This window comes from Ruditapes philippinarum, unplaced genomic scaffold (assembly GCF_026571515.1).
Source record: "Ruditapes philippinarum isolate M1 unplaced genomic scaffold, ASM2657151v2 ctg4219_1_1_1_1, whole genome shotgun sequence".
Lineage (NCBI taxonomy): Eukaryota > Metazoa > Mollusca > Bivalvia > Venerida > Veneridae > Ruditapes > Ruditapes philippinarum.
In genome coordinates, this window is record NW_026857543.1 from 85078 (window position 1) to 104463 (window position 19386).

A 19386-nucleotide genomic window follows, 5' to 3' on the forward strand; every position below is an offset into this window, starting at 1 on the left:
TTTATGACTTTAATGTATATAATATAATGTAACAATACATTTTCTATAGAAACTACAATAAATTTCAACAAAAACACTACATATGCCTAAAATACAAATACTCTGTACCTAATGTCTTAATATAAAAATAACTTAGAAATGGTCAAATTTCCTGAACTTTGAAAAATTTAACTCAAAAAGGGTCCAGGTTATGCTGGTGTCATGGACATATATCAATATGCAGAAAAAAGCTCTTAATCCAGGTATACTGTGCTCACTTATACAGACAGTAGCATGTAAAGACTCACAGACAATTTGAAAAGACGAAAACTGTTATAATTTGCAATTGCAGATACAGTCGACAATCTGCAAGTTATTTGTCTTTGTTAATAACTCCAAAGAAAGGCAAATTATTCGTACTGTACAGTACACACTGAAGATTAGGCTAATACGAGAATTATGACACAAAGTATTTAATTAAGGGATTATTGATCAATTACAGGTATTTCGACTTTCTTATATCTGTTATCTAGTATTCCGGGGGTATTACGGTATTTCGGTTAGTCGTGTGACCCTGTGAAATGGAGGTTTTCTTGTCCTCCAAGATTCAACATCATTCTTATAAGAGGAGGAAAAAAGTCTGAAGACAAGACACTGGACTTCCTTTACTTCAAGTGACATTATGCTCATATTTTCAGAGTCAAGTTGAGCTGAATTGACTTTATATTTCAAAAGATTGACTGTTAAAATGGTGTTTGACCAGCAGGTGATATTCATAAATGTTTAGGATAAATCTATAAATCTGCCTTAAATATAAAAAGACTGCCCTACTCTTTTTATAAACTGAACGGTACACATAAATTCTAATGGATATTTACAGAAACTTCTTTAGGATCTTTGCGTTATTTATTGTTTTAATATATAAATATTAAATCAAAAGGAATTTTTGCAAAATGAAAACTTATTTATATACATGTATTCACATATTCACTCACTATATACACTTGGATGGGCATAATGTCACTTTCAGTTTACTTATTTTCTCAGCTCATTTAAAACCATTTTATTCTTTTCTTGTTCCAATTTAAAATCCAGAACAATGATTAAGTTGAAAATTTAATAATAAATTAACTAAAAGAACTCATGCATATTAAGCGTCGTATTTTTCAAACATATAAAAATTTAATGATCTCCAATGTAAACTCAAACAGATCAGAGCGTTTACCTTTTCTATATCTTTTGGTGAGGCATTTTCTCTTTTTAATCTTTCTAATTCTAAACATCTTGTGTGGTATATTTCTTTTGCCTAGAAAACAACAAAGGGAACATAATAAGTTAATGTTTGTATCTGCTACAACAAACCAGTAGCATATTGCCTAAATATCATATACATCAATAACAAGGCATGTATTAATCAACTTTTAAATAGCCATTGTTTACACTTATGTATGTTATTCCACTAAAATTTGTATACTGATCACTAAAACAAAACATCTCTTTGCAGCAAAACCAAAATAAACAAATGTTTAATCTTGAAATTTAGATATATAATGTATATATAAAGATGGTTGAAAACTTATGATCTTTTTGGCATTTCTTTCTTTGATGGCAATAGTTTGTTCCTTTTTCTGTTTATGGGTTTTTTATCATCTCAACATTATGAAAGTCATATGGCCACAATCCACCTATCATGGTGGATGAAGACCTCAGATGCCGGTTTATGCAACACCCAAGTAGAACCACTGTGCTTGCTGACCTATGACATGGACAGCTCTTTTGTGTAAAAGAATAAAAGGCCAAGATGTTACTTTCACATATTTAAATAAAGAAGATAATTAGACTTATTAGTATTCAATTACCCTATGTAGTGCTGTGGTTGTAGTCTGTATGGACTGTACAACTTCTAATGTGCCCGACTCTCCCTCCTTCATCTACAATATATAGAAAATTCATAAATATTCTATGTAACATAAAGCTTAAAACTTTTTTTTGCTTAATTAATTGCAATTATTCATCAAACTTTCTTTGCAACAAAAATTAAACACAAGAGCACTGCAGTCTGTGCAATGCTTTTCTATTAAGGTATTAAAAGGTTTTGACTATCATAACCAGTAATTGACTCTTTAAATAACATATCTGGACAAAAAATCTAAATTAAAAAGGAGCATAACTCGAAAAATACAGCTTTTAGAATTATGCCCCTTGTCTAACAACTGCCCCATCTCATGAGAAACAAGTATTCCAACTTTCATGTTTATAAAATTATCTTTTAATGAATAATGAGCTACATTTAAATTCTTGCACAATGGCACAGCAATCTCTTATTATAACTCAACTTTTTCTTTAAAACAGACAAGCTAATTAAGCTTTTTATATCAAGACAGTGCCATTTTGTATGTTGCACAATTTCAGCATTTGATATTAAAATGACAGCACCTATAATGAACAAAAGGTCTAAATTACAGATAGCACATATTTATTACACAAATTCTGCACAAGAAAGTTTCAATTATAATTGAAAAGCAGAAAATAAGTAAATTCTTTAAAACTTAATTAAGTCAAAATCTTTTTTATACATGTAGTATTTTACTCATTACGTAAATATCATACTAACAAACCAACATCCAATAAATTTCAAGGATGAGTCAAAAGCTACATGTTTATAAAAAAGCATGCATTTTTCTTTATATTGGAGGAAAATTATTCAAACTTTCTGCTCTAACCAGAAGCATTTCAATATAAAAAACATGGGATATAATTGGTTTCCATTAAATGATTGAAAACACAGATGACATGAATAATTCAGAGAATAAACGGATAACCCGATGACTCATCCATCAAATCTAACACTGCCAATTTTCCTAATTCTATCTCTCCGCTGTCGGAGCAAATTAAACATATCTGCATAATTTTTATGCAATTTGCAAATGCATTAAAAAACAGAAACAACATGAAAAGTGCAGTATTGTAATTTCATACTTTCAAGAGCTCTCAGATGCCAATTATACTGTTATAAGTGGGAGTGAAATATTTTGAAAGAAACTATGTCATGAGAATCAGATTAAGACAAGTTTAATGTTCTGTTTTTAGTTTGTTTTTATTTAAGACAAACTAAACATTCAAATTCATAATCATATTCATTATGCTGCTAAACCTTCAAAGAAACAAAATATTCTTTAAAGAAAATGAAAAGGCCAAAATTAAGCTTAAAAGTAAAGGATAATGCAAAACAATGTTGAGTATTTGTTTAGATGTCATAAACCTGGAATCTTATCATAACAAAAGTTTATTGATTGCAAATTTGGAGAATATTAAAGCAAAAAAAAGGGCTTTAAGTTGCAGAGTATGATTATTTCAAACTCAATTAGCCTCTTTGCATTCCAGTCTAAAAATATTCTATGTATATAGTATAACTTTAGTGACCAAATCTGCTACTTTGTACAATTTTATTTCATCATATTCTCATATTTTCATGAAACTAGATTGGTTTGGAACATGTTAGTATTAAAGCAGCATGACATCAAATAAGAAAACTTAGTATATTCAAAAATTCACATATATATCTTTAATTTAAGACCCATATTTACGATCCTGTCAAAATATTTCATGTATTATGTAAAAATATGTCGGAATATTCACCATATTTCTCCCCAGTCACTGATAAGTAGATAAGTAAGAGAAATTTCTTTTTATTTGGATAAGTTATAAATCATTACTGAGGACAGTAAGTCCTTCAGGTTGAGTTAAATCACTTAATTTTGGCACTTGAGAACATTTATACTCAGTACTGAACAATTTTAGAGTTTTATTTGAACAAACAAAAATGGTAAGCTGCAGGTGAGCTGCTTTGTAAAGAGAAGTTTTATTCTTTTTAGTTGTTATGTTTGTAAACTTACAGTTTTATGACGTCTATGTTGGTCCTCATTATATCTGACAATGTCTTTAATGAGGTCAGACCATGTATGCACAAGCTGCATGTGTAAACTGGCCAGCTTCTCTGACAAGGTCTTCAATATATTCCAAAATGGTGCAAAAGTTCTGGAAAATAAATATGATAATTTATACTTTACACATCAATGGAATTTATATCATTTTTTTCCACTGAAAAGATATATGGATCCTGTAGATATCTTTACCTTCTTAAAACAGTACAATGTACATATACCTTCTCTATCTAAAATTGGCCAGTTACATGTAATATATATGTAAATAAAGATGTTAAATAATTCTTGCTTTCAACAAGGTAATTAAAGGTCTATTATGAATGTTGAGCTTTTTTAAAACCTGTACTGATGTTAAGTCTTACCTAATTGGCTATTAAAATTTAGTTATACACTTATACAATCCTGGAACCCCTTAAATCAACAGTGGTCAGTCCCAAATTTAAAGGAAAAGTAAATTTAGTCTATCATACAAGTTCTGCATATCAGGGTGAAAATTCAATCAAGAAATAGAAGTTATAACAAGTAATAAGATTACAAGATTACAGCACAAGTTATAAGACATTTTCGAAACATTATCGATGGCCCTCCCCGAGGAAACTGATGTAACCAATGTCACATATATTGAAACTGATGTCACATATATATAGGGAAGGGTCACCACTGAAGCTTATTAGATCAACGGAATTACTGATTACAATACAGGATCAGCCAGACATTTACAAGTCATTTATCGACTTGTTCCAATCTTATCCAGACAGATGACACTGCACAATTTCTTCACAAGAGGCCATTCATTTACTATATACCAACATTTACTTATCTCAACTTCTTTATTGATCTAATTAAATTAGTTTTACTGTAAAATCAATCTGCTTTGAAATGAACATAGTTTTATGGTAACAGTTACAGTTCCCCTTCAATACTTTTTTTAGATATGAATACATAGATAATAAATATTCTGTTTTCTTACAGTTTAGTTAAAGTTTAAACTATATTGCCTTATAGTGTATATGTCCATTTCATAGACAGGTTAAATTGGAAATGGACAGGTTAAATTGTATATCTTAAATTTTTTGAGCATTCTTCCACACATAAATTACTTATTCACTTATAAGTTGACATAAAATTATTTTAAAAGGATATTCAATAAAACAAGTCTGTCTGTATTCAGTGACCTGTTTAAAGTAAGAGCTTAATGTGATTTATTGAATGTTTAAATATAAGTATTTGACACTGTTATCTTAAGTTTGAATCATAAAATGGTTCAGTGGCTATAAAACTTCCAAGAAGTGATCTGTACAGCAGGTTCAACTGTATAAATTAATCAGATTGAACTGCAAGTGATTCCATCTCTATTGGGGGTATAAATATCTGTTGCATTTGGCACCAATATTAAAGTTTTAATCATAAAATGGCTATAAAACTTAAAAGGAGTGAACTATACAACATTTACCAGCTTGAATTAAAGAACAGGAGACGTTTGTGTCTCTGTCTCTAATAAAGGAAGAAATATCAATAGTACTTGGCACCATCATTTTAAGTTTCAATCATGAAATGGCCAAACAAAAACTTTCCAAGGAGTGGACTATATAGCATGTTTTACTGTACATTTATACATTAACCAGTTTGACCTAAGAGCTGAAGGTGATTCCTGTTCTGTGGGAGGTATTGATTTCAAGTTTTTATTTGGCACCATTCTCTCTATATGTCTATATTTCTCATCTCCTACAAACCAAGGCGGATAGCAGACTATAATAAGTAGTGTATCTACCTAACCTGTCAACTAGACATTTTTACTGTATAATCTTTTATCAGACATAAAAACTAAACAAGAAACATGGCAATGCCATGAAACCAGGTTTTCAATTATCACCATTGTAGATAAATATGTTGTATTTGAAATACAAAATACAAGCAACAAACAATGTAACTATGTGCAATGTAAAACATGAATAATGTAGGAGGAATTGCCACTGAAGAAGTGTTCACTATAATATTATGTATAAGGAAAAAAAACAAAGGGCCATAATTTAGGTAAAAAACTATCCAATCACAAAAACCCGACAATATGTGCCAGGTGCTTGATGACAAAGCTTCTGTGAAAGTTTGAACAAAAATCCGTTGAGAAAATGTAGGACGAGTTCAGCACAGAAGAATTTGTTCACTATAATTATATTGATAATTCTGTATAATGAAAGACAAGTTACAAAGTAGACATGAAATAATATATCATATCTTTTTTAAATTACCTCCAAAGATGATATGACCTTTGACTGCCAAATCAAGTTAAAATCATGTAAACAGGATTTTCAATGTTTTAATGTCACTTGTGACCTTGACCTTGGAGCCAGCCATGCGGAACATGCGTTCTGCACTGTGCTTGACCTTGACCTTGGAGCCAGCCATGCGGAACATGCGTTCTGCACGTCATCTTTGATGTGGTAAACATTTGTCTTGAAGGTTTCATCAAAATTCTTTCAAAGGTTGAAGAGTTACAGAGCGGACAGGATTTTCAATGTTGAATGTCACTGTGACCTTGACCTTGGAGCCAGCCATGCGGAACATGCGTTCTGCACGTCATTCAGTTGATGTGGTAAACATTGTCTGAAGTTTCATCAAAATTTCTTCAAAGGGTTGAAGAGTTACAGAGCGGACAGGATTTTCAATGTTAATGTCACTGTGACCTTGACCTTGGAGCCAGCCATGCGGAACATGCGTTCTGCTGTGACCTTGACCTTGGAGCCAGCCATGCGGAACATGCGTTCTGCATGTCATCTTTGATGTGGTAAACATTTGTCTGAAGTTTCATCAAAATTCTTCAAAGGGTTGAAGAGTTACAGAGCGACAGGATTTTCAATGTTAATGTCACTGTGACCTTGACCTTGGAGCCAGCCATGCGGAACATGCGTTCTGCACGTCATCTTTGATGTGGTAAACATTTGTCTGAAGTTTCATCAAATTCTTCAAAGGGTTGAAGAGTTACACGAGCGGACAGGATTTTCAATGTTAATGTCACTGTGACCTTGACCTTGGAGCCAGCCATGCGGAACATGCGTTCTGCACGTCATCTTGATGTGGTAAAACATTTTGTCTGAAGTTTCATCAAAATTCTTCAAAGGGTTGAAGAGTTACAGAGCGCGACAGGATTTTCAATGTTAATGTCACTGTGACCTTGACCTTGGAGCCAGCCATGCGGAACATGCGTTCTGCACGTCATCTTGATGTGGTAAACATTTGTCTGAAGTTTCATCAAAATTCTTCAAAGGGTTGAAAAGAGTTACAGAGCGGACACAATTTCGTTTGACGCCCGCCCGCCCATCCGCCCGCCATACCCCAATCTAATAACCAGGATTTTCAAAATTGAAAACCTGGTTAACAAATATATATATAGATAGAAACAATCACTAAATCCAATATGAACTTAACATCATGTCATCCATTAAGAAGAAGTAAATAAATTATAAGATGTACATGTAAAATAAGTGCAATCAAGCCAAAACAGTCCATTTCCCTTCAGAAAAACAAACTATAAAAAAATGTATCATCTAACAAAAGTAAAAAGGAAATTTTGGAATGAATGCATAAAAACTCTTCTTGACTAAGCACAAACAAATAAAATCAATCAAAATGCAAATTAAAAAGCACAATTACAAATAAAGATTTGTATGCAGGTAAAATTGCACTTTTTAACAAGATGGTTGGGGTATGGGATAAAGAGTGACATAGTTTTCATGTTACACTGAAACAGTTTTCTTAATTGAATAACTAAGACAAGCTGCAAGTTAACTAATTCTATTAGGTAACATAACTAACTTACCCTACATGTGTGTTGTTAGCAGCAACTTTCGCCAATTTTGTCAATAGTTTACTATATGTCTCTTCAACTTGACAACTGAAAATTTCAAAATGCATTGTCATCATTATTTATTTAAATGTTGCTCGCTATTGATCAATGTTGTTGAAACTTAATTTTTTGGGTGCTTGAACCAAAAGTGACTAGCCTTTGCCAGCAGTAAAGATCAAGGCAAGACTGCACAGACACATCTTTTTGGTCTGACCAGGCTCTTTATTAAAGACTGACTAATTTTCCACCTTGATATGCCCTAAAATGGTAACTGGCAGTTCTAAAACTGGAAGCTTAACAAATGCTTTTAAAAAATTCTGCAGGTTAAATTATAGTTCACCTTGATATGCCCTAAAATGGTAACTGGCAGTTCTAAAACTGGAAGCTTAACAATTCCTTTCAAAAAATTCTGCAGGTTAAATCATAGTTATCTGTACGTTTAGGTAATTTACAACATTTTCTTTGAATTTTGATCTGTTCCATTTTTTTATTTTTAGGAATTTCTTAAATTTAGCAGCCAAAAGGATTGAGCCTGGATAGACTGAACAGTAAGGTAAAGTGTCTTTCCCCAAGCTGGTTGCCTTGTAGTCATCTAGAAAGTTAAGTCTATTTACCTAAAGACAATGTTTTCTTCATTTCTATTCAAACCTGACTTTTTGTAGAATTTAGCTCTTCAGCACTGAGGATGATGTTTAACCTTCAACGCTCACAAATAACAATTTATCAAATATTTGAATTGTAAATCATCCTCAAGTTTAATGTGATAAATTAAACAAAAGAGTTTGTATGACAAAAGTGGTCTCAGTTGAATTGTAAACACAAGTTCAAAATATTCATGGTAAAAAATATCTGCTACATGTATAATGGTATAAAATATATCTCTAATCAATACAAACAACTTTATATATGTGATCCTATATAGTAACATAAACATATGCTGCCCACTATTTTGACACATGAACACTCTAGAAAATTGTCTTTATTTCCGAAAATTGCTTTGTGTATGGACAAAGTTTTCATGAAAATACACACACACTTTAACCCTTTACCTCATATATACGCGAAACAACGCACTTTCGACCCCCCCCCCCTTTTTAGGCCTGAAATAGTGAAAAAATGTCCTATTTGGGCCCAAAACACATGTTTTCGTTTGAGAAATGTTGCTAAAAAAAGTGAGCACTTTTTCGGCGCCGCCCCCCATCCAAAAGATACATCAGGGGGTTGCCAGAAGGGGGATGTGCCCCCTTCTGTTTGGGGGGTTTGAAGGGGGGCGGAGTCCCCCTCATCGCCAAGAAAATTTTGGACTTGTGAGAGGCTTAAAATGACCCCAGGTCGATCATAAGGTAACGTGTAACCAACGCTGAAAAGCCTTTGACTCTATCTCAATCCCTTGAGAAGTTGCAGCACTTTGAAATAAATTTTGATGGAAAAACTCGAGGCAAAATAGTGATTTTTGGCAATTTTGAGATGTCCCCTCGTTGCCATGGTAACAGGAAATTTAAGACTGAGCATGTCGTTACAAAGGCAATGGTCCAGTCAACATTTGTGCCAAGTTTGATTAGTATTGAAGCATTTTTCATAGTTTCATAGCAGTTTGAACTTGTAAGAGGAGGCTTTTCAGTGAAAATGGCCATTTTTCACAATAATTATGCTCATGGGGGAAAGGGTTAAGAAGATTTAGGACAATTCAAAATCAAACAATATCCTTGTCTTTTTGGGAGACAAATTTTCAAGGGAGGGGGATTATTTTACTTTAAATGCACTTCTTGTCAATACAAATGGCAGATACAACCACAATGTTACATATCATACAAGAACAATGTTACATATCAGCCAACATGGACTAAAATTGTCTCTAACACACACACATTTCTAGGCATCTGTTGTGACATCTTTTTAGTCACTTTTGACCTTGTCTTGATACAGCCTACAGGTAAAGTCAAAATGATACTAAGATGTCACCGTAGGTGTCACAAACAATGTCATCTGTGCTGTTTCATAATAGTCCTGAATAATGATTGTCTCTCAACATAAAGTTAAAGAAAAAGCATTTTCATATAAAAAAAATTGTAACTATTTTGTTTCACACTTGATAGCATTGCAAAATATGTAAGCACAGATAAAAATTTAAAATCATTAATGGAAAACTGCTTCAAAAAGCTAATAATTTTTTTAACACCCTTAGTAAATAACGATCAGAAAAAGTGAACCTGGCAATAAAAGCTCTTCAAGACTGCATATTACATAAATAATATTTTTCATTTTTTGTTCGTCCGTTGAGCAAAATTGGATCAATTGAAATACCCTAATACTGCAATAGTCAGTTTATACAGAATTCATTTTAGTAGCTATAAGCTTACAGACACAGTCTTGAATCTGTTCTTGGAATTAACACGTACTGAGCTGAGCAATGAGTGTAAAGTATTATGTCCAAGTGACAACATCATGTCGGTGACGTGGGTTGAAGGCCAAGCAATCCTTCAATTACTAGTCTGACCTGTTAACAACTTGGCTACTATTAATAATATATCTATATGTTCAATGACTATCTAATGAACACTATTTCAAACAATTACTCTATTAACTTTGATTAATTTATCAGACTTATGTATATATAAATAGGTAATTTTTACATGTATTTTTAGATGACTATGTTTTGCAAACAAGACAGAAACAAAATTATCATTGTTATCACAAACTCCCTGTTTTATCACATAGATACTGTATGTATATTATTAATAATGTCTAGGTTATTGTACATTGTATATATTGACCAGGTTAAACATATACAAACTACTATTTCTCTGTCCTTGACTGTATTATAATTATCTTTGTCTAGATTTTAAACAGTTTAACCTTACACAGCTAATTCTGCAAAGATGGATTTGCCTTCCCTTTGTAGTGTAATCAAATATGATAAAATTTCAAATAATAAATAAAGCAACAATCAGCTATACTTGTTACATAGCTGAAAATGTCCAATTAGAGATGTAGCACAATTGATACTGTTACTGAAATATGGCCACCTATGAGCTTTACTTTAAAACGTCTTGTGCCTCATTTCTGGCAAAAGTGTGCACTTTGGAAAACCAACATCTTTGAAAAAGCTGTCCTAAACTTGGTGGTAGTTTAGCCTCTGGATCACAGCAGTAAGCCACAATTAGTTTTCCAGAGCACAGTTTGGCCACTACAGCATTCCCTGGCAGGCTGTCAAGCTGTATACCAATACTTATTCATTGCTTTTACTTTCGCAAGGAACTGTGAACTTATGTACATGCCAGAGCAGAGGTACAGTGAGAATGACCGTAGAAAGTATCTCATGATCAATCACATCAGAAGTGACCTCCACTGTCTGGACACCCAATTCACAGTGTAACTAATACATTGCCCATTGAGCTAACCAGACTGTATATTCCTTAATTTACAGGAGTCAATGAACTTTAATCAAAGTTGTAAAAACCGAACGACTTCAATCATATTTGTTTTCACATTACATAATATTATATATTTGTGTTATATAATAAAAATTGTTACTGCACTTTGGATATTTCTAATTTATTTTATTGTTTCTCCAAGTTCAACTATCAGTACAATGTATTTTCTATGTTCTTATTATACATTTGTGGCCTATGACAGAATTAGCGTTGTACACTTTAGACAGTGAGTCATTTGTTTTTTTAAAGTGTATTTTGAACTTTTCAAACTTCAATTTTACTCCTCAAAGTCAAATTAGCTTAAACTAGACAAATGACCACTGTATTTTCAATGTGCAAGGTACAAAATGTAATACCCCAAGGCTATTCTCAAACTTCAATACAAATTGTAGACCATATGACATGGGAACAACACCCCCTTCTTTCTATACCAACTTATTAAGTAAATTCAATAATTAATGAACCTTATTCAATCCAGCCAGTGATGGGGTTAACTGTTAAGAAGAGAATTTTTCAAAATAAGCAGTTTTGCAATAAAAACAGTTCATCAAAGCCACTGTTGTGAATGAAAACAGAAAAGTGAATAGTTTGCCAATTAGTGACGACTTTTATGAGAAGAGAAGTATCTTAAACTCTCTCTAATTACCCACTTATTTATTGCTTTCATGGACACACAATTACATTACTGCCCCCTTATAGTTTAACATTTGGAGTTAATATATATAAAATATCAAACATCTTTCTATTATATGTCTTACAGAAATTTTAGTTTGGGTTTATTATTTTCTGTTTTTTTTTTTATTAAGTGAAAAGGGTTCTCTAACTGAGTAAAATATAACTTTGATGAATTACATTTTGACATCAGGAATGTTGACATTTTGTAATGACATCAAATATGACAGTATAATGTGAAATTAAAAGGAGCTATTTTGTTTTAATTTTGTTTCTATGACCCAGTTAAAATATTTACATACCATTATTCATATTACTTATTAAAATTCCTCAGAAATTTTAGCAATTTAGTAGCAAATGTTTTTCTAATTTAAAGTTCTAGTCACTTGGGATATAAAACTGCATTTACGAAATACATGTATACTTAAATAATTAACACATTTACCTTAAGAAAACAACAATTCTGTACTAACCTTTCTCGAAGGAAGTCAATAAGATCTTTAGTAGATGTTTGACCATGTTTCATGTTATGATATAACACATAAAATCCATTGTTCTTCCCTCCCTGAAACATACAACACAAATTCTATTAACAGATTTGCTGTATTCAACCAATATTTCATGCTATTATTAATGTATTTTTTATTCTAGAAAGAGAATTCTGGAAGAACATTAGAATTTGTTTTGACACAAGAACATTAAAGAAATAATCTTGCAAATTTAGAAAAGAAAATTTCTTTCAGATCCTTACAGTGATCAGTCTTACATCTATACATACTAGCCTGCAAAGTAAAAATTGATATTTTATTGTATCACCAAATCTACTTGACTTAGGGGAGGAGTGGCCTAGTGGCTACGATGCCTGCCTCATTATGGGTTTGAGCAATTTTCTTGGGTCATGATGAAATTTTCATATGACACAAGTTCTGGTTATTTCGAGGAAGTCCACTCTATAGTCTAGAGTGATTCACTTCAGTTGCAAAATTTCATCATTATCAAGCTTAAACTTAACTAATAACATATTTGACATATATATACAGAAAGTAATATACCTTTTTTGCATCCAACAATATAAGTAGTTCAAATGAAACTTTCTTATGTCCATTCCTTAGACCTTTCATTTTATGTCTTAATCCCATTATGTTGCTTGTTTAATTATGTTGTATATAATATAATCAATATTCACAAATTATTTAGCACTGTATAAAACAACAGCTCTGTCAGAAGTTACAGTATTCTTTAACTCAATACACTAAATATATTGTAACAAATTTTTTTCTAATTCTCTTGAAATAAGATTACTTTATAACCTTACATAACTGAAAGAAATATAATCATACATAATTCATTTTCATGTCTACAATAGCTCAAAACAACGCATTTACAGGTTATTAAGCAGTCACAAAAAATCTCCCAAGTTTTATATTTTTTCTCTGTCATCCATGCATAAAATATGAATCTCATCACCTTCCTACCGGAACATTTAAATATACACCTTCTGAATTAAGATATAGAGATATAGAGAGTACAGTAGCACACAAACTAACAAACTTTACTGTGCGCAAATGTTTTTCAAACTGGACAACACTGTGGGGGTCCTAAATACTGAATAGGTCTGGCAATAGTTCAAAAACTTTTTTTTCTGAGGAATTAAACACAATCAGATGTATCCATCATTCGCCCAGGGTTGTATTATTTATATAAACCCTCAAGAGAGTGCAATGTTTTCCCATTACATCAAGTGGTTTACAAACACGTAAGTAATTGCCCTCTCTACTGTTCTGTTGTATCAAGCAGAAACAATCTCCTATAATTGAGTTCAATCATTGTCTCCTATTTTTTTTGTATCATTTATGTATAAAAATGTCTCCAAAATAACCTAATTGGATTGCAGTAAAATATCTGGGTTTCATCGGTATATTTAAAGTCTATTTTTTCATAATTTTGGGACAAGTTAGTTGAATTTATAACTCAGAATTTTAATATAATGCAGTACTGTAGCCAAAACCTAATTTACATTTAGGCACACTTTACATTTAGGCACATAGCTAAGGACCTTCTTGGCACGAAAATGTTTTATAAATTTTTTTTAGAATGTCTCAGTGACTCTGGAGCACTCCTGCCAGTCTTGGGCCTTTCAGAATATTTTTCCACTAAATCATGATCTATACAAATAAAACATTGTATTATGAATTCTATTATTGAAAGTACCATATGAATTAAAAATATGAAACTCTTCTATATCAATCAGAGTACATCCATGCAAGCTTTAGTAGACAAAGATGTCTGACCAGTATGTGTTACAAAAAAACTGAAGAAATAAAATGAAATTAACAAGATATATTTGAATATATGAGAAAGACCTCAGGTGCCCCTCTGTGGATCATTCAGACACAAGCAGGCATCCGTGTTAAACAATCATCATTCCGTAAACCAGCTGAATAATTTCCTTACATAAAAAAATGCAGAGTCCCTGGCAGGATTCGAGCAATGGTGAGAGGCCAGTGGTTGGAAGTCATCCGCTTACTTAGTGGAAAATGTTAAGTGTTCAAATTTCCTAGATATGGTATTTTCTGCAAGTCAATTACAAACTCTTTTCCACTGCATAAAACTTTACTAAGTATAAATGGTGTATTTTAAATTTAATAACTCCAAAAAAATTGTACATATTTGAATTATTATATTAGACTCAGGGTTTCTATTTATGCCAATCTCTTTGATCAGTAACACTTTCAAATACTTTTATATGGCCATTCATATAACTTGATATGATAACATTTCAGTTTGCCAGACATTTGAATCTAGTTGGTCTGTCATCCTAACTGTAATACTATTATCAACTGTCTTACAAAATGTAACTTACACAAAAAATTCTCACAAAAAAGTAATCAAATACCAAAGGAGAACACATATCAATGTTAATTTTATTTTATAATACATCAAGATAATTTAAAGTGACCATTTCAATTATATCTTGGATATTAAATACAAATTAACAAAATTCTTATTTTAAATTAAATAAGAATATGTTTATAATACTATAATTCAACTCAACAATCTATCAAGTCTTTTTCAGTACATTTTTCTGTACATCATGTATGCTATGCCCAGTGAATGGGTCAATTTTTGCTTTAAAAAGTCTAATACACATATAAGAACTAAAAAGAAGCTGCTAGTACGCAAAACAAGTTGCATAGCAGAATAATTTCTGGTAACAAAAAAGCTTAGCAACAATGCATTGTCTACAATAAGGCTGAACATTTGAACCATTACTAGGCATTAGGGGAGGTAATCCTGTATCAATTTATTAGTCAATATTTGCAAGTTAATTGTCTTAGAATTATATTTTGGTATAATTGACAAATAGACTTCAAGGGTGTGGTCATCTGTTCAGTTAAAGTAATTGTTCCTTTTTCTTCATATTGCAGCATGATCAAATTGCTTTTAAAATGGGGAAAAGTCACACACAATTTGATTGATCTCCATTACGACAACTTAGTGCAATAACTGAATTACTGCTATTAAATTTAGAAGTACTTATTCATTACGTTATTGCACCAAGGTGAATTTAGTTCTTTTGTAAAAAATTAGACAATTGAGGATGTTGCTGGTGAAAGCACAACCAATTCATCTGCAGTCAAGCCCGCATCAAATAAAACTTAAGCAAGAAAGTTTTCAAGTAAATGGCTAAAGAAGTATCTGTGTTTGCAGTACTGTACTTATTGAAATATAATAAATGGAATGACTTGATTTTTTTTGTTGACAATTGCTTGTTAGCCAAATCAAAAACAAATTCTCTTTTACTGAAGGTTATATTAAAGCAAGTGGATATGTTATCTTCTAAAATAGTATAATAAGAATAAAAAGTGCAATAATACAGCCAAAGTTACCTTAATTGTTTATCTGTTCAAAATATTGTCCAAAAGAACAAGTTGATAATTTTATCAAATTTGACTTGTACCAAATAAATAATAACTTCTGTACATGGCAACATACTAACTACAATTTGATTAAATTCATTTGAATGACTATTCACTTTTTACTACTACTAGTAAACAATTTGAATGACAATTCACTTTTTACTACTACATCATCAGTACATGAACTAGTAAACAATCAAGGTTTGCTACCTTTAGCATTGTTACAGTGCTAACTATAAAACACTATGTTTTCAAATAATCCAAACTTCTATGTTAAAACTTTTTTGCAGACACACATTTAGACCTATCCAATCATTGTTTAACTTAGGCCTAAAAAAAAAAAATTGTTTTGTTCGGGTCACCCAACCCTACCTAATAATATACGCCGACCCTACCGTTTTTTTCGTGTCCAAAAAAAAATCGATGAAAATACCGTATTATTGAGGTACGGTACAGGTTTTATCACCGCTCTTAGTTACAAAATGGCGGATCACATCGTCAATATTTGTAAAACGGCATGTGGTCTTCACAAAACAGCAGAACGCCGAGAGTTTAAGATTGTTTAATTTGTTACACCTAAAATGTCTTTTGAAAACATAGAAGAGATGTATTTGTGCCACCCGGGAGGCACAAAATAGCAAATGTCAATAATTATACTGGTGAAAAAAAAAAAAAAAATCCAACCTACCCTACCTATTCCTTGAGAGCATGTTACCCTAACAAAACAATTTTTCTTTAGGCCTTAACAGACATGTAGGGAGACTTTAAGACATAATTAGAAATGGTGGTGACTCAAGGACAGAGTTGAATTTATATGTCCAGAGGACCGGGGAGGGTTGGTTTTGGATATTCCCAACTGCTTTAATGCTGATGTCATAATGATGATGATAATGATTTTATTTAGACCAGGCTGTCAAGGATAGCCTACGAAAGTGCAAGGACTTATTTCCAGTAGGGTCCTCACCTCAGGCTCAGCAGACACTAGAGACAGCTATGAGATATAAGGGAATCCGGGAACCAGTCCCTAGCTCTTATTGAATAGATCCCTTGGTTCTTTAACATGCCCAGTGTATAGCACTGATACATGCGATGATTACCTGGGTTTCATACCAGTATACCTCTATGAAGGTGGGAAACCCTGACAGAGTTTCTAAAAAATCCCAAGGGTGTTACCCAGGATCGAACTTGTTTCAAATGACAAAAAAGTATGTTAAATGTCGTCAGATTATCAATACAAATTAATCTACTTTCATAAAATATGTCAAAATTCATGAAATTAACGGTTATCTTTCTTGAAATTGAATATCAGTTTATGTCAAAAACTGACTTCCATCAGCATGATCTGGAAAATCTCTATAAAATATATATTAATCCATTAGACAATCCATCGCCTATATAACCAACTTGCAATAAAACAGTTGCAAGAGAATGACATTTAATGATGTTAAGAAGAGTAGTAATGCAATGAGTATTCCCCCCATTCATAATGTGCAACCTGTTGGAATTCGCAGTGGGTGGGGTATTTAATATGCAAGATTATCATAAGATTATCTGACGATCTAGAGATGTGCATAACATTAAACTGGTATTTCTGGAAACCAATAAGATTATTAAATATACTAACCCAGAAGCTTTCTGCAAAAGTAGTCATTTTCCACAGTTAATCGACAATATTATTCACATCATCAAAAAATGGCGAATCTAATGTTTTGGATCACTGCGCATGCCCCGACACTTCCTCCTCTTTCCCTTCACGCTGAATATACAGTACGCGAAAATTCGGTCTTTGATGGTTTAATTGTAGCGAGGAACAGTTAATTAAAATAAATCTGACCAAAATGTTAAAAAATACTTGCAAATTATTGGAATAAAATAAACTGGCAGCCAAAGACAATTTAACTACATTTGATTAATTGTTATCCATTCTCACAGTAGCTAGCTTAACTATGATTTTAATGTCATTGAAATCACGGATTTATATTACAATAATATAAACCCGTGTTGAAATTAAAGAATGTATAAGAATAACAAGTCTAAAAGAGAAATTATTGCTGCTTGAAACCATAGGGCCTATCTACTTTATTTTCTTTTTCTTTTAGCTATAGCAATTCAAAAGTTTGAAAATACTTTTGTTACATGTCTTTATTTACATATTATACATTGATTTGTTTTATAACATATAACTATTTTCCGAATATTCAAATATTTCTTTAAATAGAGGATATTTGTTTTGTTCAGTGTAAGATCGTATCGATTTATTCAGGGAATAGACATACATGTATACACATACAATTTTATCACAGATATCAACTTGCATATATATAAAAACACACACATAAATGCACAAAAATAACTATAAGATTAATTAATAAGTATGTTCTATGTAACCCTAGGATTGCCCATTAAGCTAAAAGCTTATTTCCAATGGGGTCCATTTTCTGTAAAATTATTACACTGACTTACATAATAATAAATGAGTTATAAAGAAGTTAAACTTAATGACAATTTTCAATAATCAAAACACATTTTTCAATATAATAAGACAAGTACATTGTACACAAACAAAATGAAATAAATTTCTTTTAAACTAAAACATATCAAGTACACATACACATTTTCAAAACCTTATCATAAGTTACACATCAATTTAATAATAAATAAACATATTATTCACTTGTTTATCATTTTCATTACTTAAAAAAAGTTTTACTTTCGTTTTAAATGTTTGGATATTGTCAATTGATCTAATGTTGTCTGGTAAAGAATTCCAGTCTTTAATGGCATTGTAGAAAAATGTATTTTTAACATAAGAATCATTTTGAGGTAAAACAAAATTAAAATTACTGGATCTTAAATTGGATATTCTACAAACCTTAAACAATTCCTTTAAATAAGAAGGGCTTTTGTTGTAATAAACTTTATGAATGTGGTTGAGTCTTAACTGTCTAACTCTATCATTGACATTTAATAATTTAAGATCGGACAGAACCTTATTTGTCACTGAAGTCCTAGGAGTGTAGTCTTTTATAAAGCGCACAACCTTATTTTGAGCTACTTGAAGTTTGCGCTTCAGTGACTTACTCAGTCCTTCGTACCAAGAAGATGAAGAATAATCAAAGTGACACAGCAAAAGGGCAGGACATAACTGTTTCTTTATTTCTTCCGATAAACAATTTTTGTAACGGTATAGAAAATGTAATCTTCCATTCACCTTTGAAAGAATGCTCTTGACAATTTTATCTCCTGATAGGTAACAATCGATATTCAAACCAAGATATTTAACTTCAGACGAAGACTTTATTGTTTGATCATTACATGAAATGGAAAAATTTTGTAATTTATTAATTTTCGATTTAGAACCAAATAGCATACATTCAGTCTTGCCCAGGTGTAGAGATAATTTATTATCAACTAACCAATCTGAGCATCGTTCCAATACCTTTCCAAGTTTTTGGGCTATAATTTTTGGATCCTTATGCGAAAATAATATTGTGCTATCATCTGCATATAAAATTAACTTGCAATCAGAATCGATACTTGTTACCATGTCATTAACGTAGCAGAGAAATAGAAGAGGACCCAAAATACTGCCC

General features: G+C 31.7%; 1 protein-coding gene across 1 annotated transcript in view; it reads right to left on the reverse strand.

The window, feature by feature from the left end:
* The window catches only part of LOC132750113 (F-BAR domain only protein 2-like), a 70276-nt gene extending 52732 nt beyond the window's left edge, over window positions 1–17544 (reverse strand). Inside the window, exons 1-6 of the mRNA XM_060740058.1 lie at window positions 17418–17544; window positions 12347–12438; window positions 7741–7815; window positions 3876–4017; window positions 1839–1910; window positions 1205–1285 (exon numbers count right to left, since the gene is read on the reverse strand). Of these exons, the coding sequence (XP_060596041.1) occupies window positions 1205–1285; window positions 1839–1910; window positions 3876–4017; window positions 7741–7815; window positions 12347–12438; window positions 17418–17444 (489 nt within the window). The 5' untranslated portion in view covers window positions 17445–17544. The remainder of the gene's footprint in view (window positions 1–1204; window positions 1286–1838; window positions 1911–3875; window positions 4018–7740; window positions 7816–12346; window positions 12439–17417) is intronic.
* Between the last annotated feature and the right edge of the window lie 1842 nt (window positions 17545–19386).